We start from the raw sequence: 27,390 nt of genomic DNA, 5'->3' as shown, positions 1-27,390 counted from the left end.
ATGGCTCTTAAGATAGGAAGTGCAGTGCGGAGGGGGGGCAGCCACTCCGTGATTTCGCATACCCTTCCCGTTTGTCTTCCCAAGATTTTTCCTGGTACTCATCTAAAGCTGGATTGACTCTAGCTGATCTTAAAGGGTCACCCCACTGACCCTGTTCCAAACCACATAACCAGCGATATCCCTGCCCTATTGTATCAGCTTCTCATCAAAATTCCGCTTCTTAGAGTTTCGATTACTGTTGGGCCGAGTTGCTCCTCACTTACAGTTCATTACCATGAACTGTTTGGCTTAAAATGATCGCTAGAACTTTAAATTTCCTTTCTAATGGACCTTTTTCAGATATTCTAGGGTTATTTGCTCAACACAATCATCTCCAAAACAAAAAAAAGTAAAAAACAATCCTTCTTGAAAAAAAAAAAAATCATCATCTTGGAAAAAGAAAATCACAATTTTGTTGATAGATGCTTGAAGCCTCTGCAACAGAGTTCTCCAGTATTCTGAATCTGATGGTGTAGTTTGTATGAAGATCATTCACCTTTTTGGAGGTTCTCCCCACTTGTAAAACCAAGCAAATCTTCTAATGTTCTTAACTTTTGATGGGACCATAAAAAAAGTTAGTTCTTCTGATGTGTTTTTTAGAGTTTTGGTTCACTCCTTACTTCCAGCTTACCACGTAATGTTTGAAAAAAACAAATGCCTTAGTTTCGCGTATTGGATTTCAGAAATCAAAACAGACAGTAAATATTCTACCTGTTTAAGTAAGGTGCATTATTTGTCGCTATCCACCTTGTTCCATCGATTAGTGACATCTGCAATTGTTCTTTTTTATATAATATCTTTTGATTATGATTCGTTGATAGAAGAAGACAGCACTGAAACTCTTTAATTGATTTTATTATGATTAATTTATTTAAAAGTTCTGAATTTCACTTTTCTGATAAAAAGCTAAATAGTAAAATTCACAATTGCAGATGGATGGATAAAAGATAAAAAACTAAATAGAGTGTTTACGGGCCACCCTCTTAGAAGTCCTAAATCATTACAATTTGTCCACAATTGTCCTTTTTTTCCCATAAAATACACCTCTTATTAAATTACTACCTCCTTCTGGAAACTGGGACATCCACTAAATTTCTGTGTATGACTATAAAAGGGAATATTGATTCTTATTCCCCTCCCCTTGCTTGTTATAGTAAAGCAGCATTCAATAACCTTTCTTTAGCTACCGAAATGTTTAAAGTATCTGGCAAGGATAGTTTAATCCCCCAGTGATGCTAATTCAAGAAAAATTGCTGAGGGGGGGGGTCGAAATATATTTTTCAAAGTCTAGAGGAGTGGCAATTTTTTTCCGATGAAAATGTCAAAAAGTTTTTTTTTATAATTTCTAATACCAAAAAAATGTATTTTTTGAAAAAAAGGTGACATGAAAATTAAAGGAGGAGATTAGAGAGAAGGATATCCCACGCCCCCCTTCCAATTGGTGCCACCCCCCTGTAATGAATTCTGCCTCTGAAACCAAGTCAAAGACAATTATACAGTGTAAGCATTATACAGTGTAAGCTAGATGAAACTTTTTTGTTGTTGTAAAATAATGTCTGTTAGTTATTTTTTCATTTTAATAGATGCTTCACATAGAAAAATGGTATGTGCTGAGTACTAAAAATTAATTTATTTCATACAATTAATCAAATAGACGGTTTGTATGCAAGACGTCAATGTTGGGCCAACGCCCATCATATATAGCCAAGTTGTATTGCTTTACGTACTAATGATTGCAAAAAGACTAATTTATTCAACATGTCAACAAATTAAACATTCCGCTTCCCTTGGTCTCAGTACAAATTAGCAGAGTTACCAGATGGGGCGCATTTGCGCAATTTGGGCACTTTTTCGAAGTGGTTGTGCATCAAATTTTTCAAGTCGGCGCTTTTTTGAAAAATCGTTCATTCGGCGCATTTTCACAAGAAAAATTGCACTTTCGCTGTATTATCACTTTTATGACGGAACTACTTTAAACCAGACATCTGATAACAGAAAATTAGACAATCATTGCCTGTACAAATTAGAAAAAGGACAAAATGTTGATTCTAAAAAACTGTTAGTCGTTTACTATTTTAGAAGTATCAAAAGATTATCTGTAACCTTATTTTTATGTTAATTTAACAAAACTTTTTCCGTAACACGCGTCTCAAAGAGGATTAAAAAGCCATAATAAATCAAAGACGAGCGAGAATAAAGTCAAATAATAACTGAAACTTAAAATGAACAGAAATTCCTATTAGTAGTTAAATGGGACGCAAAACGAACAGAACCTATAATATAAATGAAGTCGAACGTAAGAGGAGAAGAATTACTACAAGCAGAAGCAGGACTAAGGCAGTATAATCAAACAGTTCGTGGTAACGAACTAGTAAGGAGCGACCCGGCTCAATAGTAACCGAAACTCTAAAAAACGGAATTTTGATACCAATAGCTACATCAAAAGAATTGCATTTTAATGCTGATTTTAAATATTTAACTTTCATCAAGTTTAATCTTACCCATCAAAAGTTAAGAGACTGGGAAAATTTGCCTAATTTTAGAAAACAGGGGGAAACACCCTATAAAAGTCATAGAATCTTAACGAAAATCACACCATCAGATTCAGCGTATTAGAGAACCCTAATGTCGAAGTTTCAAGCTCCTATCTACAAAAATGTGGAATTTTGTATTTTTTGTCACAAGACAGATCACGGATGCGTGTTTATTTGTTGGTTTGTTTTTTTTTTCCCAGGGGTGATCATATCGAACCAGTGGTCCTAGAATGTCGCGAGAGGGCCAAAAGTGACCAAAGAAAATTGAGGGCACCTAGGCCCCCTCTCACGCTCATTATCTTCTCAAAGTCACCGGATCAAAATTCTGAAATAGCCATTTTGTTCAACATAGCCGAAAAACCAAAACAATATGTCTTTGGGGACGCCCCGCTCTTTATGCTAAAGTGTTTTACTGTTTGAAAAAGTAGAGCTGAGGGAAAGAGTCGAACTTTAGCGCAAACAGCGGGGCGTTGAGGAGGGAATAGCCCCTTCCATATACGGAGTAATTTCTGTTTGTTTTAAGTTTTAACGTCACTTCTTACTTTAAGTTAAATTACTAGTTGTTTTTTTCCAATCCTTCTGAAGACCAAAGCTTCTTTAATTGTCTTTGGACAACTTATTGTTTGGATTTGTTTTAAAGTAATTTTTGGGTTTTTAGCTAAAAAATAGGACTTTTGCTTGCTATTTACGTTCGAAACATCGTTTTAAAACAAATTTCAACAGTGGTGTAAGTATAATATTTTGGGAGAATGCAAGTTCTTGAAATAAATGGATCTAAAAGTTGCTTAACTTTTCGCCTTCTACGGGACAGATCCCAGCCTAGCCCCCATTTTGTTATAACTTCGAATATAAATAAATCGACCGTTTCAGTATAAAAGTATTGTTGCTAGTATTGTTAAGTATAAAAGTATATCTTGTTTTAACTGCTTGCATGTTTAAATAAATACATTTTGGCTTATATCGCTTTAGAATTATAGAATTTTAATTATATCAGAATAAAAAAGAAGACTTCGTATAAAGAGAATCAGCACTATCATATTTTTTTCAAAAATTACTTGCCCTTGATAGACCCCTTTTGGTCCTCCCAAGTATTTAGCGTTGTTATTTTCTAGGATTTCTGCTTGCTATTTACATTTGAGACATCGTTTTAAACCAAATTTTAACAGTTGTTTTAGTATAAGATTCTAAGGGAATGGAAGGGGAAATATGCTTGAAAAAAATGGATCTAAAAGTTGCTTGATTTTTCACCTTCTATTGGGTGGATCTATTGGGTGTTACAAATATAGATGAATATTGACTGACCGTTTAATTATAAAAATATTGTTGCATTATATCTTGTTTTAGCTGCTTGATAAATGTTTAGATAATGTTTAGATAAATAGATTTTTAGCTCCTTTCATTTTAGCTCAAAACTTCTGATATGACGATTAAAAAGTAAATTTATACCGTCAAGAATAAATGCAACCAGATTTGTTTTTGGTTGTGGTTCCCTTGGTTCTAAAAATTTTATTAAATACTTTCGTGGCCAAGAATTTTAACTATATCATCATAAAAAAGAAGATTTCGTACAAACAATATGCACAATCATATTTTTTTTTCAAAAATTACTTGCCCTTGATAGACCCCTTTTGGTCCTCCGAAGTTTTGAGCACTGAGGTGTTTTTCAATCCTTTTAGTCCTGTCTCTAATTTCTCTTCGCAAATAAATCCTACTTTACCTTCAAATCCTAGAATTCTTTTTTCATTCTGTTCTATACTATATCCTACAACTTAATCTCGGTTCGACCAATTCTCAGAATGTTCTGTCCATCCTCTTTTGCATTCTCCTTATCAGTAAATAAAAAAAAAAAAATACAAGTTTTTTCAACTGAAAGTAAGAAGCAACACTAAAACTTAAAAGGAACAGAAATTATTCCGTATATGAAAGAGGCTGTCCCCTCCTCAACACCCTGCTCTTTACGCTAAAGTTTGACTCTGTCAGAGTTCTACTTTTTAAAACGATAATAAACTTTTGCGTAAAGAGTGGGGCGTTGAGGAGGGGACAGCCCCTTTCATATACGGAATAATTTCTGTTCGTTTTGAGTTTTAATGTCGCTTCTTACTTTTAGCTGAAAAATCTTATTTCTTTTTTAAATTTAATTTCTGAACGTTTTTGAATTAATGCATGTTCTCATTTTGGCTCACCGGTTATGAATAATTGAAAAGAAATTTGCATATTCTTTTTTTTTTGCTAAATGGCTTTCTCATAGTCTTTATCGGACGATTTTGATAAAAAAGAGGTATGGGAGGAGGCCGAGTTGCCCTCTAATTTTTGGTCACTCAAAAATGCGACTAGAACTTTTTATTTTTCTACGAACATTTTTATTAGTAATAAATATACGTAACTTACGAATTAGCTTACGTAACGAACTTCTATATTTTTTTTTTTGCGTTTATGAGGGGGTTTGCCCTCTCGTCGATACCTCGCTCTTTACATTAAAGTTTGAGTTTTGTCCCAATTCTTTAAGAATGGCCCCTGAATCACAAAGGCTGCAGAATAAATAGCTCAAATTACTAAAAATACTTTAGCGTAAAGAGTGAGGTATTGAGGAGGAGACGAACACCCTTGTATACGTAATATTTTTCTGTTCGTTCTAAGTTTTAATCCTGATCCTTACTAAAAACAAATTTTGTATTTCTTTTGTTTTTTTCTCTTCCCTCATAATGAGTTTCAACATGGAAAGATCCTCCCGCGTAGCCCCCTCCCCCTACCCATCCACCTCAAATGCGAAAAAGTTTCCCTGAAAGCGTCTGTACACTTTCCAATAACTTTTACTACATGTAAACAATGGTCAAAGTTTGTAACTTGCAGTCCCCCTCAGTACCTTTGGGGATAAAGTCGTCCCCAAAGACATAGTTATTAGTTCTTTGACTATGCTGAACAAAATGGCTATCTCAAAATTTTGATCCAGTCACTGAAAAAAATGAGCGTGGGAGGGGGCCGAGGTGCCCTCCATTTTTTTCTGGTCACTCAAAAAGGGTACTAGAACTTTTAATTACTGTTAGAATGAGACCTTTTGTGACGATCTAGGACCCCTGGGTCGATAAGGTCACTCCTGGAAAAAAACAACAGCAAATAAACACATATCCATGATCTGTGTTCTGGCTAAAAATACAAAATTCCACATTTTTGTAGATAGGAGCTGAAAATTTCTGCCGTAGGGTACCCTGATGCGCTGAATCTGATGGTGTGATTTTTTTAAGGATTCTATGACTTTTAGGGGTTGTTTCTCTTTACTTATCAAAATAAGGGAAATTTTCTCAGGTTCGTAACTTGTGATGGGTAAGACTAAACTTGATGAAACTTATATATTTAAAATCAGCATAAAAATAAGATTTATTTGATGTAACTATTGGTATCAAATTTCCGTTTTTAGAGTTTGGGTTACATCGCTCCTTACTACATTTCGATACTACGAACTGTTTGATTGATACGCTGTTTCTATCTTTAACTGGGAGAAAGCCAGACTGACTTTAAAAGCAGTTCGTGGTAACCGAAACTCTGAAAAACGGAATTTGGATACCAATCGATATATCAAAATAATCGGGTTTTATGCTGGTTTCAAATATATAAGTTTCAATAAGTTTGATCTTACCCATCAAAGATTAAAAGCCCAAAAAACTTGTTTTTTTTTATTTTTATTTAATTGACTTCAAGAATTATATCCAAGAAATTTAGAAGAGATATAGAAGTTTAGGACGCGAGGTGCTGATTTTATGCGTTACACATATTTTTATGACGCTACATATTTTATGACGTTAAATTTTTCTATGACGTTACATATTTTATGACGTTAAATTTTTCTCAAAATATTCTGCCTATACCTCTTAAGCACTTTCCCTTATCGCCACTAATTGAGGCACCTACATTAAAGCGACCCGGCTCAATAGTAAACGAAACTCTAAAAAACGGAATTTTGATGCTAAAAGATACATCAAAAGAATCGGATTTTCATGCTGATTTTAAATATTTATAGTTTAATCAAATATAGCCTTTGTCATTAAAAGTTACGAGCCTCAGAAAATTTGCCTAATTTTGGAAAATAGGGGGAAACACCCCCTAAAAGTCATAGAATCTTAACGAAAATCCCATCGCATTACACCATCGCCTTCGGCGTATCAGATAACCTCATAGCAAAAATTTCAAGCTCCTATCTACAAAAAAGTGGAATTTCGTATTTTTTGCCAGAAGACAGATCACGGGTGAGTGTTTATTTATCTATTTTTTTTATTATTTTTTTTCCAGGGGTCATCGTATCGACCAAGTGGTCCTAGAATGTCGCAAGAGGGCTCGTTATAACGGAAATAAAAAGTTCTAGTGCCCTTTTTAAGTGACCAAAAACTTGGAGGGCACCTAGGCCCCCTCCCACGCTCATTTTTTCCCAAAGTCAACGGATCAAAATTTTGAGATAGCCATTCTGTTCCTCATAGTCGAAAACCATAATGACTATGTCTTTGGGAATGACTTACTCCCCCACAGTCCCTGGGGGAGGGGCTGTGGGGGACATTAGACTTTGACCAGTGTTTACATACAGTAATGGTTATTGGGAAGTGTACAGACGTTTTCAGGGGGATTTTTTGGTTTGGAGGGTGGTGTTGAGGAGGAGGAGGCTCTTCCCCCTCCTCCTCAAAAATTCAATGAAAAAGGCACTAGCATTACTATAAAAAAAAACAATGAAAAAATAAACATGAAAAAGTTTTTTCAATTGAAAGTAAGGAGTAGCATTGAAACTAAAACGAACAGAGATTATTACACATATGAGGGATTCTAAAAATACTTTAGCATAAAGAGCGAGGTATTTAGGAGGAGATAAATACCTCGCTCTTTATGCTAAAGTATTTTTAGTAATTTCAACTATTTATTCTGTGACCTTTCTGATTCAGGGGTCATTCTTAAAGAATTGGGACAAAACTTACGATTTAGTGTAAAGAGCGAGATATTAACAAGGGTACAAAACCCCTCATATACATAATAAAAATATAAGAATATAAAAGTTTTTTACTTAAGTTAATTCTTAAGTTACGTATTTTTTTACTGCTAAAAACGTTCGTTAAAAATTAAAAATTCCAGTTGCCTTTTTTAAGTAACAGAAAAATTGGAGGGCAACTAGGCCTCCTTCCCCGCCCTTTATTTCTCAAAATAGTCTGATCAAAACTAAGAGAAATCCATTTAGCCAAAAAAGAATTAATATGCAAATTTCATTTTAATAATTTATGTGCGGAGAGCCAAAATCAAACATGCATTAATTCAAAAACGTTCAGAAATTAAATAAAAATAACTAGTTTTTTTAACTGAAAGTAAGGAGTGACATTAAAACATAAAACGGACAGAAATTACTCCGTATATGAAATTGGTTGTCCCCTCCGCAATCCCTCGCTCTCTACGCTAAAGTTCGACTCTTTGCCACAATTCTATTTTTTAAAACTATTAAAAGCTTTAGCGTAAAGAGCGAGGGATTGCGAAGGGGACAACCCATTTCATATACGGAGTAATTTCTGTTCGTTTTAAGATTTAATGTCGCTACTTACTTCCAGTTAAAAAAAATTAGTTTTTTTTTTTTATTTAATCTTAAACTAGCATCAATCTTAAACTAGAACAAGTCTTGACATATTGATATGAAAAATTATATTCCAGAAATTTAGAACAGATACCGTCTTTGGGGTGAAAGAGTTGGTTTTATTCGTTACGTAATCCTGGGTTAAGTTCTTTCCAACAAGTATTAGATAGAGAATAGTTTCGTTTCGCATCTTTTTCATACTATTTAGGTTGGTATATATTTAATAATCCGTCCCACACGATACTTTTAAAAAAATCTTCACTCATCAATAATGATTTGGGGATAAAACAGGTTGTTCAAGAATCTATCGAAATTAATCTCAAAATAAATAATAATATTTCTTTGAACAGGGACTTGTTCAAAGACTCACTAAATTCTTTATACTCAAATTTAATTAAAAATGATCTAACAAAATATTTTACTAAACCGATTTATAATAGTATTGAACCAGCTACGAAAAGGCCTTTGAGACAGGCTGCTAAAAAAGCAAGGTTGGATCTGAGAAATTGCACTTAATCACTTTGTTATCCTTAGTTTGAATGAATTTATATTTTCACTTCATTCTTTTGTCAGTCCTGGTTGAACTTCGTTGAAGTATGGATGCTAGGGCCGTTTTAAAAAAAAAATGTTTTTAGAAAATATTATTTACTTTTAATTCTCACAATATAATGTAAGTTAATTTATATATACATATTTTCTCTCTTGTTCTCGTATTGTGCTGAAGACAACCCTTGCACACAGGGCCGAAATATTCACATAACTGATTTCCACTGTCTTGAAAAGATTTTCCCTATTGTTTCTACTTTGTATTTGTTTGTCACTTGCTTGAGGGATCCAATAAAGCGTGTAAATGTGTATTTAGCCTTTATAATCTAATTAATCTATTGCTACTTCTCACCACATGACTGATTTCCGGGTTAATCAATGTAAAGATGACACATGTATGACATGTCATTCACCACTTTTTTTTTATTATATATATATATATATATATATATATATATATATATATATATATATATATATATATATATATATATATATATATATATATATATATATATATATATATATATATATATATATATATATATATATATATATATATATATATATATATATATATATATATATATATATATATATATATATATATATATATATATATATATATATATATATATATATATATATATATATATAATGATAATCTAAACGGTGAAAATCTCGGATTTTATTGACGATGTGGCAATCCAAAATATGAGTTCAGGCTATGAATGAGAACTTCTTGAGACTATTTTTGCTCTCTTTTGTTACCAAGGACATACAGGGGATTTACCCCTCTTTTACTTTCTATTATTTTTTTGTTATTATTTAATGTTACGCTTAGTCCCCCAATTTCACAGGCCAAAGAGCTTTTGTGGGGGGGTCAAAATTATGCATTTTTTCTCTATTTCTTTTAAATAAATTGATTTACTGATTAGGAAAAACATACAGAAGCTTTAACGTTTTAAAAAACTTGAAAAAAACTGTCAATTATGTTATATTTTTCTAAGGCTCTCTTCCTCCTTGGCCGTTGTTATGCCAAAGTCTAAAGTCGATCTTTCATTTTTGCAAAAGTGTAATAAATTTATTTTTATTTTCTTCAATCATACTTTATGCATTCGTGAGGAAAATTAATGAGCGTTTTTTACGACTTGAATATGCTCACCGAAATATATAAGTAGAATGTTTTGATTTTTATTCTATACGATCATGCAATATTCCATTATTTATTACTACTTTAATTGCGATTAGCACAAAAGACTTCTATGACAAAGAAAGTACTGGAAATTACTCTGCATATGTTCTTTTGTTCATCAATAGCTTTTTTTTTTTTTTTTTTTTTACTAAATTTATGGTCTTAATCTGCCATCAAGCTAACCAAGATTAAGGGGCTATAAGCTCTTAGTTTGGGTATGAACATCCTTGCGCCATCAATTCTCCCTCTGACCTGTTTTCGTTTCCCTTCTACCCTGACTCCTCTGTTACTGAGGCTGTTCCCAGTTCCAAATACATGCCTCCAGTCTCCCTTCAGTTCCCTGAACATGCTTAAAGTGACCTAATGCATAGCCCCTTGAGTAAGACTACTTGCTAAAGTTAGATTATGATGTGAAAAGGTTAATCTAAAAAGTAAATTGCCATTTAAGCTATGTAATTACTGTACTTACGGATGCAACAACGAAAGGTCTGATTGGGAATAAGAATTGGTCGTTTATTCAAATGAATGTGTACATAGGAAGGTTTATTGACGGTTGTTAATCAGATACAAGCCATTATGTAAAAGCTTCTGGAATTTCTTCTAAATTTGGGTACGCCACCAAATTGACATCTTTGGGGTATTGGTCTAGTGAAAAAGTGGTGCTTTTGTAGTATCCATAAGATGCGGTAAGATACGGCTAAATTTGCGGTATGATGAAACTACTAAGTACTGCTCTATTCACAATTAGATTTTACTAAAACCCAGAGGTAGCTAGCCATAATTGAAGTCAATCAGAATTTTTCTTACAATGTTTAAGCCAATCAGAAAATTCAAAGAAAAATCAGGTTGGCTTCTGATTGATTTTATTAAAATCCACCGTAGTAAAAAGGTTTAAAAATATGCATAATTGCTGTTTAGTAGTATTATATTTTTACTCTGTACTCGGTGAAAATCATTCAAGGGAGGGGGATCTCATTTGTTTTCAATAATTGTTTTTAATCTTGGGGAGCCCCTGGCCGCTTTTGCCTTTCTTGATTGATATCCCTGTCACCGATTGAATACTTATAATTAACGCCACCGCAGAGCTATGGAAGGATCCATTTACTGCTTTTCTCAATTTTAATAGTACACATGTGTTAGGTAATTCAAAATTTTTCGGTTAATTTTTTAGGAGGTGTATGCAGGTGGAGGGTATCCTTGAAAAGACGATTTAACCTTCCTTTCAGTAATGCTAGCCTCTTGGGGAAAACAAGCACATTTTATCTGTTTGTATAGCACTAAAATTTGCTTCGGTGGTAACCATAGTGAAAATTACCAAACAGGAAAGTTTGGCATTTTTTCAATGTGTATCGCCAGAACTGTTTTATTACCTAAGAAAAAAAAAAGTCTTTTCATATGTTATATTAGTAAGGGCAAAATACCAAACTAGACATTTGTTGATGGTCTTTTCTAATGGGTTTCGCTAGAATGTTTTTACAACCAAAACAAAACGATAAAATCTATGTAAATGTCGATTATACAAGTATAAAATTTCAAACATGATTCTTGATGTTGATTTTTTATTTTGACCCGAATTTTTCTACCGCCAAACAAGGGCGCATTCAGGATTTTTGTTCGGAGAGGGAGGGGATATTTGCCTTGAAGGCAAGGGTACAAAAAGGATCAAACACGCCTTAAAAAAATATATGTGTTTTGTTACTGTCTTTGCAAGTTGAAGAAAAATTTAAGGGAGAGGGTTCAAGCCCAGTTCGCTCTCCCCACTGGGTACGGCCATGCCACTAAAAAAAAAACAAAAAACACAGAGATCACTTTGTCAGAAAATTGAGAAAAAATAATAACCATGCAGAAGAAAGATTTAGACGAATAATTTAATTAAGTAAACTAGAAAAGAGCGATTAATTCTTGAAGCAGACAAAATTTGACCCTAAAAATATTTGATAAGGGTTCAATTTACGACTGCGGTTTTGTTTTTTCAATGAAGTCTAGAACTTTGAAAGACAAGTATTTCTTGATTCAACTGATAAACATATTCTTCGGAACGTATTAAAGCTTATTGATTTGTTTTCAATTTGGCCATATTTTGGTTCCACGGAACAAAATCAAAGTGTTTAATTCGCCAAAATAGCATCAGAATTTGTCTTGGGTTTTGACTTGTTCAAGAATTTTTTTTATGGCCCTTGGTATTAACAAAGTGACATATAGCAATCGCAAATTCTGTCGGTCTGTCTGTCTGTCGGTCCCGGTTTTGCTACTTTAGGCACTTCCAGATAAGCTAGGACGATCAAATTTGGCCAACGTATCAGGGACTGGACCAGATTAAATTAGAAATAGTCGTTTTCCCGATTTGACCATCTGGGGGGCGGGAGTGGGGGGCCGGTTAATTCGGAAAAAAATTGAAAAAATGAAGTATTTTTAACTTATGAGCGGGTGATGGGATCTTAATGAAATTTGATGTTTGGAATGATATTGTGTGTCAGAGCTCTTATTTTAAATCCTGACCGGATCTGATGACATTGGGGGGAGTTGGAGGGGGGGGGGAACCTAAAATCTTGGAAAACACTTAGAGTGGAGGGATCGGGATGAAACTTAATGGGAAAAATAAGCACAAGTCCCAGATACATGATTGACATAATCGGAACGGATCCGCTCTCTTTGGGGTAGTTGGGGGGGGGGGGTAATTCTGAAAAATTAGAAAAAAGGAGGTATTTTTAACTTACGAACGGGTGATCGGATATCAATGAAATTTGATGTTTAGAAGGATATCGTGTCTTACAGCTCTTACTTTAAATCCCGACCGAATCTGGTGACATTTGGAGGGGGGAGTTGGGAGGGGAAACCTAAAACTTGGAAAACACTTAGAGTGGAGGGATCGGGATTAAACTTGGTGGGAAAAATAAACACAAGTCCTAGATAGATGATTGACATAAACGGAACGGATCCGCTCTCTTTGGGGTAGTTGGGGGGGGGGGGCATTTCTGAAAAATTAGAAAAAATGAGATATTTTTAACTTGCGAACAGGTGATCGGATCTCAATGAAATTTGATATTTAGAAGGATATCGTGGCTCAGAGCTCTTATTTTAAACAGGACCGGATCTGGTTACATTGGGGGGGAGTTGGGAGGGGGAAACCTAAAACTTGGAAAACACTTAGAGTGGAGGGATCGGGATGAAACTAGGTGGGAAAAATAATCACGAGTCCTAGATACATGATTAACATAACTGGAACGGATCCGCTCTCTTTGGGGTAGTTGGGGGAGGGGTTAATTCTGAAAAATTAGAAAAAATGAGATATTTTTAACTTACGAACGGGTGATCGGATCTCAATGAAATTTGATATTTAGAAGGATATCGTGTCTCAAAGCTCTTATTTTAAATCCTGACCGGATCTGGTGACATTGGGGGAAGTTTGGGGTGGGGGATCCTAAAATCAGTGAAAACGCTTAGATTGGAGGGATCGGGATGAAACGTAGTGGGAAAAATAAGCAGAAGTCTTACATACATGATTTACATAATTGGAACGGATCCGCTCTATTGGGGGGGGGGGTAATTCTGAAAAATAAGAAAAAATGATGTAATTTTAACTTACGAAGGAGTGATCGGAGGATCTTCATGAAAATTCATATTTATAAGGATCTCGTAACTCAGATCTCTTATTTTAAATCTCAACAGGATCAAGCGTAATTGGGGGGCAGTTGGGGGGGGGACGGGAAATCTTAGAAAATACTTAAAGCGGTGAGATCAGGATGAAACTGGATGGGAAGAATAGAAACCTGTCTAAGATACGTGATTGACATAATCGGACCGGATCTGCTCTCTTTGGTGGAATTGGGGGGGGGGTGTAATTTTGAAAATTGAGGTATTTGTAACTTACGAAAGGTTGACCAGATCTTAATGAAATTTGATATTTAGAAGGATCTTGTGCTTTAAAGTTCTAATTTTAAATTCCTACCAGATCCTGTGACATTGGGGGGATTTGGAGGGGGAAACCGGAATTCTTGGAAAACGTGAAAATTGGGGTATTTTAATCTTACGAATAGATGATCGGATCTTAATGAAATTTGATTTTTAGAAGTAATTCATGTCTCAGAGCTCTTATTTCAAATCCCGGCCAGATCTTTTGACATTGGGGGGAGTTGGAGGGGGATATCTTGGAAAATCACTTGGAGTGGAGGAATCGGGATGAAGCGTGGTGGATAGAATAAACAAATGTCTTTGATGCGTGATTGACAGAATCGTACTGGATTCGCTCTCTTTGGGGGAGTTGGGGGGAGGGGTTCAGTGATTTGGCGAGTTTGGTGCTTTTGGACGTGCTAGGACGATGAAAATTGGTAAGCGTGTTAGGGAGCTGCACAATTTGACTTGATAAAGTCGTTTTCCCAGATTCGACCATCTGGGGGCTAAAGAGAGAGGAACAATTAGAAAAAATTAGGTATTTATAACTTACGAGTGGGTGATCGGATCTGAATGAATTTTGATATTTAGAAGGAGATCGTGACTCAGAGCTCTTATTTTAAATCCTGACCGGCATTAAGCCTCTTATTTTCTTTTTTAAATCAATCTATTGATTCATAGAATTTTGTTAGAGCTCATACCATATGATATCTTGGCTATTAGCTCTTCTGGCCTCATCACAAGTGCCATATTAGCTCTTAGCTCTTGTTTTAATTGAATAGTTCTATACTCATTTACATTAATAAAGAAAAAAAAATCCTACCTAATATCACTGAGAAGATAATATGGAGAAACAAATATTCATATAGAAAATTATTTCTTTTCATATATTTAGTTATGCCACGAACTACCATGGTGAAAAGAATTATAATTTTAGGACCATTATGACGAGAATTATTTTTATTCTCAATTAAGCGTAGATTTTTCCAAGAAAATCATGGTGTCACATCCAGTTTTGTCATCTGTCCAAATTTATGAGTCATATTTCTGTTACAAATCTTCTTGTCCCAATATTCCAAAACCCAATTTTGTACCTATTTGCAAAATAATGTTATGGGCTTGACCGAGCTAATGTCATTTGTTGTTGCAACATGTGAATGTAGCCTCGTGCAATAGCCTTTTATCAAACAGTTCGTAGTAACGAACTGTAAGTAAGGAGCAACTTGGCCCAGTAGTAACCGAAATTCTAAAGAAATATTTTGATAACAATACATACGTAAAAAAATGAGCAATTTATTCTAATTATAAATATAGAAAACTCATGAAGTTTCATGTTACCCATAAAAATTGACGATCGAGAGAAAAATTTCCTTATTTTCGAAATGGCGGGGGGACATCCCCCAAAAGTCTTGGAATCTTTGGAATCTACCGTCAAATTCAGCCTATCAGAAAACCTTACTATGGAGCTTTTAAGCTCCCATCTTTAAAAATGTGTAATTTTGTATTTTTGCCAGATGGAAGATCAAGGATACATGTTTATTTGTTGTTTTTTTTCGCTTTGGTTCTTCTTTGTTCTTCCCAGGGTTGATCTATCGAAACAATAGTCCAAGAAGATTAGGAAAGGGCTCATTTGAGCGGAAGTAAAAATTTCTAGTGCCCTCTTTAAGTGACCAAAGATTGGAGGGCGACTAGCCCCCTTCCCCCACCATTTTTTCCGGTCTGATGAAAACTTTGAGATAACCATAATGTTCAATATGGTTGAAAGGTCTAATAACCATGTCTTTGGGGATTGCGTGACCTCCAGAGCCCCTAGAGGAAGGTCTGCAAGTCATGAATTTTGTCCATTGTTTACATACAGTATTTTGTATTGCGAAGTATACCTGTATTTTTCAGGGAGGAAGTCCTGTCACAATGGGTTCCATATGATGATATCTATCTATCTTCTATATATATATAAATAAGTTGTCTGTGTGTGTGTATGTGTTTGTGTATCGAATGACGTCATGTTTGTGTGTCGAATGACGTCATGTTTGTCGACTGACGTCATTATAAGGATTGAGCTGTATGCGTCATGAAGTTGTTTGTCGACTGACGTCATGTTTGTCAACTGATGAAATTACATACCGGGACACAAATGACGACCGGGACACAGGGAATATAAATGACGACCGGGAACCTCAAAGAGTAATTACAGACTGGGACACCCGGACACAAATCACGACCGGGACACATGGAATATAAATGACGACCGGGACACAGGGACACAACTACAACAGGGACGCCGGGGGCACAGGCGGGATATATAAATGACGACCGGGACACAGGGATTGTTCGAATAGAAATTACAGACCGGGACACCGGGACACAAATGACGACCGGGACACCGGGACACAGGGAATATAAATGACGACCGGGACACTCAAAGAAAAATTACAAACTGGGACACCGGGATACAAATGACGACCGGGACACAGGGAATATAAATGACGACCGGGACACAGGGACACATTAGAATAATGAGGCATAGATCTGAATACGGATTGTTTTTCCCATGGACAATTATATGTTGCATGTTCAAGAGTCAGTAAACCTGACGATCTATATATATGCACAGACAATGGGACAGCGAAGAATGTTCTATATTCACATGTTTCACGTGGTTAAAAACATATATATATATATATATATATATATATATATATATATATATATATATATATATATATATATATATATATATATATATATATATATATATCTATTCACAGGTGGGACACAGGGACACAACTACAATGGCGCGTAACTAATATGGCGCGTAACGACTTACGCGCGCGGGGGGGCTTGGGGGGGGGGCGCGAAGCGCCCCACCAGCTAGGTGTTTGGGTGGCGCAAAGCGCCACCCCAACAGCTAGTTCTAAATAAAAATTATTCCTATTAGATGATTTTTTTTTTTCCTTTTACGCCCTCCTCCAAGAGTGTACTAACTAGGTAATAATTGGATAGGGTAATTCCAGTTACATTACAGACATGCTTTCTGTTCAAAACCCAAAATTTAAAGCCGCCAGATTAGAATTAGGTAGTTAATATATTTAGAGTTTTGACATGTTTAAAGAATTCAGCTTTACTAAGAAATCTGGAAAACCTGAAGTCTGAAATCTGACTGGAAACTATTTCTCCACCAGAGATAATACGACGTGTAGAAACAAGCTCTAACGTAAAACTTATAGAAGGAGATCACATTTTACGAAGTGTGTGTGTTGGAGATTTAGCAGGTTTCAAATTTATTTCTGTATATGTTTTATAACCCTTTATACCAGTTAAACAACAATTATTTTAAATCCTATTGTAATCTAGAATTACCATTAAAGCAATTTTCACAAAGAACAGGGAAATGAAGTGAAAAATTAAATACTTCCCATTTAACATATTTCGGTGATTCATTTCAGATCGAAAGCGCTGGTGTTGACAGGCTGAATATTAAATTGGCTTAAAATGGACACCCTTGATTATACGACATGACATTATCGGAAAATGTATCTTCAGAACGGAAACAGGGACGAAGTAAATCCTTACCTGCGTTGCCAAAAGCTGTGCTCCTTCAGCAAGACTCAAATGCATCATTGCCGAAAGAATCCGGTAAGCAGAAAAATTGGAAGATTCAAGTTTATAAGAGTAGTCTTTGTGGAGCTTCCTTGATTAATTTGGTATATGTCCTTTTTTCCCATTGTGTCTGTCGTTTTAATTTTCCAAGCTATTTATCAAGGGGTAAACATATCCAGGTTCAGGGAATTGACATAAAAAGACGTTTGTCAACTCATATGTCTCTACGACTTACTTTATTGCCAAAAAAAAAAAACGTCCCGAAGATAAGAATCTGAAACACCAAATAAAATTATTAAACATGGGAATATATTTCAATACAAATCAAATGGTACTTCTTTCTGATTTTCAACAAATGATTACAGGCAGACCGATAGATATTTATTTATTCATAAACAGTAAACAAACAATGAAAGCACATAGAATGTTCCATGGCTGCGGAAAACTCTATGGCCAGAAGGAGGAAGAAAGTGGCCGAGATTCCCCTTTAATAACCTTTGCCCTATATTGTAAAAGTTAAATGATTTTAATCATTGAATAAGGCTGATTCTGTGGTAAATGAGTTTCTTAAATATGGTGGCTCTGAGGTTAGAAATAAGCTACTGAAAATTGTGAATACGATTTTTGAAAAAGGGGAAGTACCTAGCGATTTTAGGAAAACCTTAATTAAACCACTGTATAAGAAAGGTGATAAGAGTGAGTGTGGTAATTATTGAGGCATTACTCTGGTGTCTGTAGGTGGCAAATTAATTAGTAATATGCTACTTTTAGAGTGAGAGATGCTGTAGACAAAGTTTTAAGAGAAGAACAGTGAGGTCTTAGAAAATGTAGAGGATGTGTCGACCAAATTTTTACTCTTAGGTTAATAATTGAGAAGTGCCTGAGTTACAAAACACTTTAGTCCTTAGTTTTATAGATTATGAGGAAGCGCTCGATTCTGTTCATAGGAGGGCTTTAGCGAAGGTCTCATCCTTGCATGATATACCAGACAAATACATTGAAGTTTTTAGTGCTGTGTACGAGAATAACACTGCTGCGGTTAAGGTGTGAAATGAGGTAAGCAGCTGGTTTCGTCTTAAATCAGGAGTTAATCAGGGTTTTGTTCTACCCCCCTCTATATGGATCATTTTGATGGATTTTGTCTTAAGGAGCACAGAGAAGGCAATGAGAGACCACGGAACCAAATGGGGAGGAAAAACTCTCCTGGAATTAGATTATGCTGATGATTATGCAAAATTATTATGATTATGCAAAATTATTATGATTATGATGAAAGTATAAGCAAAATGAACGAGCCTTTTGAAGGTTTTACGAGTTCAAGAAGCAAGAATAGGTTTAAAAATTAGCTTTAAGAAGACTAAGTCACTACGGCTAGGAATAAGTGAAGATGAAAAGGTGACGTTGGGTAACGAAAAGATTGATCAGGTGGACAGCTTAACTTACCTTCGTAGTATTATTAATAAAGACGGTGGGAGCAGTGAAGATGTTAAAAATAGAATAGCCAAGAATCACGGTGGTTTTTTTCAGTTAAAAAAAAGTTTGGAAGAAAAGGAATATAAGTCTGCAAACTAAAATAAGAATTTGGGAAGCTACATAGATGACAGTGTGGTCAAATATGGCTCTGCAGCATAGTAAAGGTAAGTACTGCGGCAATGGGCTTTAAAGTCTTTACCGGCGGTGCTGATCGTCGTTTCTTGTCCCTTCAGCCAGGAAGTTCAATGGGGGGCTTGGGGCAAAACATCCTGTGCTTTCGCACACCCTTCCTGTTTACCTTCCCCAGATTTCTCCAGGTACCAATTTAGAGCTGGGTCGACTCTGGCTGAGCTTACAGAGGCACGCCACTGACACCCGTCCGAAACTAAATAATTGGGCGTTTCGAAAAGCAGATGAAGTTTCGCTTGATGTCTTCTGGAGAAATTGCCTACGGATTGTTTTGGGTACCCGGCTGACTGACCGTATTTCAAACAGTGGGCTATACGAAAAGTGTAGTTCAATCCCGCTTTCTATGGCTATAATGAGAGAAAGGTTGAGATGCCTTATAGAATTGGGCTTATATAATAAGATGGCTTATTTATTTCAATTAAAAATATTAATACACATTATTAAAGATAAAAAACAAAAAAGATACATTATTTCCTCTGAAAGAAAATCTCTATAAAAGTTTTTATTCGAAAATTTTGTCTTCTGCTGAACTTACAAGTCCTTTATCCTCTTGTAAGTTGTTTTTTCTTATTTGTATTGCCAAGGACGTCCCTTGGACATAGGGCCGAAATATTCATTCTAATTGGTTTCCCACTGTCTTGAGAAATTCCCTATTGTTCTTCTTGCTTTTGACCATGTTTAAAAATAGGATAAATGATGCAGAAACCTCTTGTTATTAAATATCTATTTTGCCTCTGTCTGTGTTGCAACTCTCTGTTTCGGTAAATTTATTTGCTGAATATATCATCTTAAGTTATATTTGGAGTAGATTCTATAAAATTGTATTATGGACAACATTTTATGAAAAATAACTTACTAAAAGTATTTCTGATAATTTATATTTACAAAAATCATGTTATTTTGAGAGAATTAATGTATGAATTGATTTAAATTGTCAATTCAACAAGTTCAACAAATTGATGTAAAACAGTTTTTGGAAAGCTGGTTAACCTTGAAAGATGGTGACTGTGATAACAGGCTACAGCTTCACCATTCTGGGGAGTCTTGGGGCATAATTTGGTTAAATCATATTTATCTTTCGTGTTGGGCGACCAACACTACCTTTTTAAATAAAATTTGATATAACGATATATGGATGTCTTTACTTTCGATCTCAAATATTTTGATCAGTTTTTGGTCAGGTAAACTTTAAGTTTTGCCAAAATTCAATAACAAAATTGTAATTAGATAGGATTTTGCGAAATCCTTTTTTCAAATTTTTAAATAAAGTAAAAAAAAACCTACATTACATGAATTAATGTTACAAAAACCATGATTTAGAATTACTCGGGATCAAGGTAAAGAAAAATAAGCTAATTGTAATTTTTGGCTAGTCAAAACCAGCAACATATCAATATTTTCCCTTGAAAATTATTTCTGCTTTCAGTGATTAAATAAATGAAACAATTTTTTTTTTCAACTGAAAGTAAGGAGCAACACTAAAAATTAAAAGAACAGAAATTTTTCCGTATATGATAGGGATAACCCCTCTTTAATAACTGTAATTTAAAAATTCTTTAATAATTGTAATTTAAAAATCTCCTTACTCTAATAAGCGGCTCTTGTGTTTCAGGAAACGGTCTTAAATAATTGGGACCAAATGTTAAAATTGGCGTAAAGAGTGAGGTATTGAGGAGGAGGACCCAACTCATATACGGGAAAATTTCTGTTAGTTTCAAGTTTTAGTGTTTGTCCTTACTTTTAGTTGAAAAAATTAGTGTTTTATTTAATTTCTGATAGTCTTTCAAATAATGCCGGAAAATCCACCTTTTCTTCCATGAAAACTCCCCCCTCCAAAGAAAGTTCCTCCTTTAAAATTTTCTCCCGCGTAAGATCCCACTTCTCCCAGACAATTTTATTCTTTTTGAAAATTCTCCCTAAAAAACTTCTTGTAAATAATTCCACCTGGAAAATTCTTTCGAGCCTACTTATGCTTGAAAAAAAGACTTTCTTTTCTTTAATTTTTAGTCGTTTTGCAAATCATGCCAGGAATTAAATTGGGTATTCTCTTCTTAAACTGCACTGCCGTTCTATGACGAACAAATAAATTTTGAAATGGGGATAAATCCATTTATTTGGACAATGAAAAAAAAACAGGTACAAAATTCAAGATATTTTGATCACATATACAGCGATCGTCATCAGTAGAATTATTAAAATAATATAACTGAAACTAGCATACTTACGCAGAAAAAAATAAATAACTTTTCGGCTCATTCACAAAAAAATGAACTTTCGGATTATTTACTAGATTATTTTCAGAGAGAGTTCACTTAAAAAGTTCATTCAAAGTCTTGATGTAAATTTCTTTCTTTAATCTTGCCCAAAGTAAAACGAATTTCAAATGAAGGTGGTAAAGCCTTCTGTGTCTTCTAATTGCAAACGAAATTAAAGGCAAGAATATTGGGCAAGATTAAAGAAGGAAATTTATATCAAGACTTTGAATGAATTTTTTCAGTGAACTCTCTTTGAAAATAATCTAGTGAATAATCTGGAATTTCTTTATTTTGTGAATGAACCGAAAAGTTATTTATGTTTTTATATAAATATGCAAGTTTCAGTTATATTCTTTTGGTAATTCTATTGATGACGATCACTATATATGGGATCAAAATATCTGGACTTTTGTGCCGTTTTTTTTTTCCACTGTCCAAATAAATGGATTTATCTCCATTTGAAATTTTTTTTTGTTCGTCCGTGAAAATAATTCCCTGGAAATTCTCTCCTTCCAAGTCTCAATGGAAAGTTTCACCCGCTCAAAATCCCCCGGAAAAATCCCCCGGACAATTTCAATTCCTTTGAAAATTTTCTCTGGTCAACTTCCTCGGTATATCTTCACATGTAAAATTGAGTCTTCAAAGAGAAAGCAAGTCAAAGAATTTTTAATAAGAATTCTGGTAAATTCCCCTGTGCCTAGTTTTCTTTGAAAGTCTATCACCCAGAAACTTCCCTCCCCACGGAAAAATCCCCCCTTGGAAAATCCCCCGAATAAAAATCCCTCCATAGAAAATTCACCCTCTCCTAAAAAAATTCTGTATAGTTCCTGATAATAAATACTATAAGTAAACACCAGACAAATTTCAATACTTACAAAGCTTTCCTTAGGGATTTGCAGGGCCGTGTCATCCCTAGAGGAACGTTTACTTTACCTTTCAAATACGCTGATCAAAATGAGTATTTAAAAATTTTGATCTTATGACTTCGGAAAAAAGGGGCATGGGAGGGGGAGGGCCTAGTTACTGTCCAATCATTTTGGTCACAAAATGGGAACCAAGAAATGTAATTACCGTTCGAACAAGCCTTCTCCTGATTTTATACGACCATTGGCTCGATACAATACCCTGACAAAAAAAAACATTCATCCATGATTTTTGCTTATGGCAAAAATTATGAAGTTTCACGTTTTTGTAGATGGAAGCTAGAAAACTATGCATTAAGGTTCTCTGTTGCAGGGATACTAATTTTATGACAGCTTCGTATAGGTATTTCTGACACCCATATTACAACACTTCCACAATTTGAGTCGATAAGATTTTCTTGGAACTAAAGACTTCTTACTCAAAATCTGGAAAACCGTGACAGATGCAGCTACTGACGAAGCTTGCCTTGCAATGACTACTGAAACTTCGTCATGTGATACCCACAAACTGGCTTGATTCTGTAACGGCTGAATCACAAGGGCTGTCATGGGACTTGCAGCTATTGATACAGAATTCAGTGAGGCCAAATCCATGTCTCTTGCTATTTTACTCTTAATTTGGAGAAGGTCGTAAGGGATACTATACAATTCCTTGAATGGATGGAATGCATTATTCTTCTTCTTGGGATTTGCAAATAAATTTTCTACGTTGGATCTTTTCTACTGTTGTTCTCCGATAGATACCAGAAAAAGCCGAAATAATATCGTTTTCGATATCGATATTTACCTTTGGATGTTCGATATTGATATTTGGTGGGATATATCAATATATCAATACCGATATCTAATATCGCCCAACACTAGCTTAGATTAACTCTTGGTTAAAGCACATGACGCATCAGTCAAACGCGTCAAACAACAATTCTTGATTTTGGCAAAGTCAAGAAACGAAAATTGTAATTAAAGAGTATTTTACCTTTTTTTTTTCAAACTTCGGATAATATGGAATAAAAAAAAAAACTTCAATTATATAAATGAATATAAAAGTTCATTTCTCAGATTTGAAATTACTTGGATTCAGGACAAAGAAAAATATAGTAGCAGTTCTCTTTGGCTATTAAATAAAAAAACAATTTTTTTAACCTGAAAGTAAGGAGCGACATTAAAACTTAAAGCGAACAGAAATTACTCCGTGTATGAACGGGGCTGTCGGGACGTTGAGGAGGGAACAGCCCCTTTCATACACGGAGTAATTTCTGTTCGTTTTAAGTTTTAATGTCACTCGTTACCTTCAGTTCAAAAAAACTTTTTTTTTAATTTAATTTCTGAACGTTTCTGAATTAATGCATGTTTGATTTGGCTCTCCGCAAATGAATAATTAAAACGAAATTTGCGTATTAATTTTTCTTTTGCGAAATGGCTTTCTCTTAGCCTTGATCAGACGATTTTGGAAAAAAGGGTGGGGGAGGAGACCTAGTTGCCCTCCAATTTTTCGGTTACTTAAAAAAGCAACTAGAATCTTTAATTTTCAACGAACGTTTTTATTAGTAAAAAATATACGTAGCTTACAAGTTAACTTACGTAACAAACTTCTATGTTCGTGTATTTTTATTATGTATATGAGGGGGTTTTCCTCCTCGTTAATACCTCGCTCTTTACTCTAAAGCTTTAATTTTGTCCCAATTCTTTAAGATTGACCCCTGAATCACAAAGGTTGTAGAATAAATAGTTAAAATTACTAAAAATATTTTAGCGTAAAGAGCGAGGTATTTAGGAAGAGATGAACCCCCCATATGCGTAATAATCTCTCTTCGTTTTAAGTTTTAATGCTGGTCCTTACTTTAAGTGGAAAAAACTTTTTAATATTTATTTTTGTATTGTTTTTTTTTAGAATGATGCTAGAAAATCCTGCGCCCCTTCATGGAATTCCTCTTCTCCCATAAAAAATTTCTCCAAGGGAAGATCCTCCCACGTAGCCCCTTCCGCTCAACCCTCCAACCTAAAAATCTCCCTAAAAAAGTCTGTACACTTCCAAATAACCATTAGGCCTACTGTATGTAAACGCTGGTCAAAGTTTGTAACTTGCAGCCCCTCCCCTAGGGACTGTGGGGGAGTAAGTCAGCCTCAAAGACATACTTTTTATGTTTTTCGATTATGCTGAACAAAGTGGCTATCTCAAAATTTTGATCCGTTGACTTTGGGAAGAAAATGGGCGTGGAAGGGGGCCTAGGTGCCCTCCAATTTTTTGGTAATTTAAAAAGGGCAATAGAAATTTTAATTTCAGTTAGAATGAGCCCTCTTGCGACACTCTAGGACCACTTGGTCAATACGATCACCCCTGGGGAAAAAACAAAACAAAAACAAATAAACAAATAAACACGCACCCGTGATCGGTCTTCTGGCAAAAAATGTAAATTTTCACATTTTTGTAGATAGGAGCTTGAAACTTCTGCAGCAGTGTTCTATGATATGCTGAATGCGACGGTGTGATTTTCGTTAAGATCGTCTGATTTTTAGGGGGTGTTTCCCCCTATTTTTCAAAACAGGGCACATTTTCTCAGACTCGTAATTTTTGATGAGTAAGACTAAATTTGATGAAACTTATGTATTTAAAATCAGCATAAAAATCCAATTCTTTTGATGTATCTATTAGTATCAAAATTCCATTTTTTAGATTTTCGTTTACTATTTAGCCGGGTCGCTCCTTACAACAGTTCTTTACCACGAACTGTATGATCAGAAGCTGCATCCTAGAAAAGAGCAAACCAGATCCAATAGTAACCAAAAGTTAAAAAATATTTTTGAAAAAAAACTGCTTAGTGAGAAAAAATTGCCATCTAACACTGACTGATTCAGGAATGATAACTTTTATTACAGTTCACCTTAAAAGTAAACGTTATTGCGAAAAAGATATATGGTGATTTCGAAAAATGCCTAAAATACCTCGAAAATGGAGTCATATCAGAACAAAAACGGAACTATTGGTATTTGGCATGGTGAAAAACATTGTGCTTGGGTTTTACAGTCCATCACCTTGAACATCAATCATCAATCATTTTATTAATACTAAAACACTATTACAGAAGTAAAAATGTCATTCGGTCCAAGAAGCTTTGCTTGTTATGGGCCATACAACACAATAATAGAGCACTTAAAGAACCATAAAAAATACTCTGATCAAACAATATATATGAAATAAAGACGAAGGAAAATAAACACTAGCATACAGTAAAAAAAAAAAAAAAAAAAAACGAGGTACAGCGATCAACGAGGAAAATTACTCTTTTTTTTTGCATGGATAGCACCGATCTGTCTCCCATTTTTTATTCTTTTTTCCAGTGCTAGCAGCATCATAGAGAGATGACCAATGGCTCATTTAAAAGCTATTTTTCATTTCTAAGTGTTTTTTTTTTAATTTATCATCTTCGAGTACTATATAACACTAAAATTGACACTTTTTATATCATTTGTCAAGGGCAGGGCTAGCAGGCTACCAAAGCATCGTAGACAGATGTTCAATGGCTGATATAAAAGCTATTGCTCACACCTACGTTTTCCCTATAAATTTCAACAACTGCAAGTACCAAATTGCTCTAAGATGACACTTTTGGTGCCGCTTCTCAAGCTGAAAAGCAGCGTCTAGTTGGTTACCAGAACTTCTAAGAGAGATTTGTAGCGGCTCATTTGAAAGCTATTGCTCATACTACGGGCTTTTTATCAATATTAACATCCGTAACAGCCATATTACGATAAAATGGCATAATTATTGTCACTTCTTAAGTGGAAAAGCTTGGATGTATAAAACAGTACCAATTTCAAAATTATGGGCCAAAACACCTAACTGGAGGTTTACAAGAACTCCTCCTATACACTCCCCCTCTCAGCCCCCTTTGTAAGTTTCATTTGTAGGACTAACAGTTTAACACACCATCATAGAGAGGTGTTTAATGGCTCATTTCAAAGCTATTGCTCATATCTACGTGTGTTTTTATATATTGTACAATCTGTTAAATTTCATATATTCCAATGTTAACTACTCCGTTGGGAGAATTCATTATGAACTAGTATAACTAATTTTTTTTATAGTATAACTTTTAGTATATTTGTAGTACTATACTTTTTAAAGTATATGTATGTAATATATATGTAAAATATATATGTATAGTATTTAATACTATAAGTATGAAATCTTGTTTTTAGCACGGTCAGCCGACATTTAGTCTTGCAATATGATTTTTAGGATATTAAATGCTCTTAAGAGGATTTCAAATAATCTGATTTTGACAGTCCTTACTTGACTGTTTTATAGTATTGGTTATTGGGAAGTATTGCCTAATATATTTGGGAATCCAGTATTAAGTATACAGACATTCTTTGTTTTTTTTGGGGGGGTCTATTGGGGGTTGGGTACTCGAGAGGATCTTTCCATGAGGGAATAACTAGCATAACTGTTAAATAGAAAAAGTGGCGGTGCTAATTTTAATATCCGCCCAATGATGCATTTTCTGTTCGATCTGATTCCATCTCTAGTGGTTTTAAGCTATTTTTTGAAATCTCCATAAATTTGTTTTCGTAATAAACTTTTACAAATGGATTATCTGAAATAACAGTTACCGTTCTAGAATCAGCTTTAGATGGCAATTCTTCCTCAGTTGATGTTTTTTTCTAAACGCATTTTTCATTCTTTGTTCACTATGGGCTAGACTTTGCCTTTTATTAGGTTGAGTCTAACGCCGTAACCACGAAATCCGACAAGTAGAAAAATCGAAAGTTTTAATTTCTGTAATAATAGATTTTGTCGGGTTGACTAGATAGATTTGGTATCTTTTTTTTCCATTGTGTCTATCGGTCCAACTGTTCCGAGCCATTTATCAAGGGGTAAACATAATATCTCAGCTCAGAAAATTGAAATGAAATACAGAAGATAATTCAGGACATATTTCTGGACTTCTTTTTTCTTTTCAGTTTCTTACCACAGACAAAAAAAGTATACATAATAAATTTATTATAGAAGAAATAGGAAGCTATTGGTTGACTGATTAAAGTTCCGTAAGGGAAATCCTCTGATGGTAAGAGTTAGAAATTCAGTAAATTTTTAAGAATTTCAAAATCAACCAATTTAATTGTTGGTTATTCAGTCGATATAAAA

At 34.6% G+C, this 27,390-nt stretch overlaps 1 protein-coding gene across 2 annotated transcripts in view; it reads left to right on the top strand.

Annotated features, from left to right (window-relative positions):
- Nucleotides 1–27,390, top strand: part of LOC136043800 (monocarboxylate transporter 12-like) — a 257,201-nt gene that overhangs the window by 46,655 nt on the left and 183,156 nt on the right. The window contains exons 1-2 of one of the 2 annotated variants that reach the window (XM_065728720.1): nt 8,772–8,839; nt 17,248–17,437. In XM_065728720.1, coding sequence (XP_065584792.1) covers nt 17,317–17,437 — 121 coding nt within the window. In that variant the 5' untranslated portion in view covers nt 8,772–8,839; nt 17,248–17,316. Of the gene's footprint in view, nt 1–8,771; nt 8,840–17,247; nt 17,438–27,390 lie in introns of those variants that run through there. The other variant, XM_065728719.1, reaches the window with a different exon arrangement.

This window comes from Artemia franciscana, chromosome 2 (assembly GCF_032884065.1).
Source record: "Artemia franciscana chromosome 2, ASM3288406v1, whole genome shotgun sequence".
In the NCBI taxonomy this organism is placed as follows: domain Eukaryota; kingdom Metazoa; phylum Arthropoda; class Branchiopoda; order Anostraca; family Artemiidae; genus Artemia; species Artemia franciscana.
This window is presented reverse-complemented; position numbering and strand designations above follow the sequence as displayed.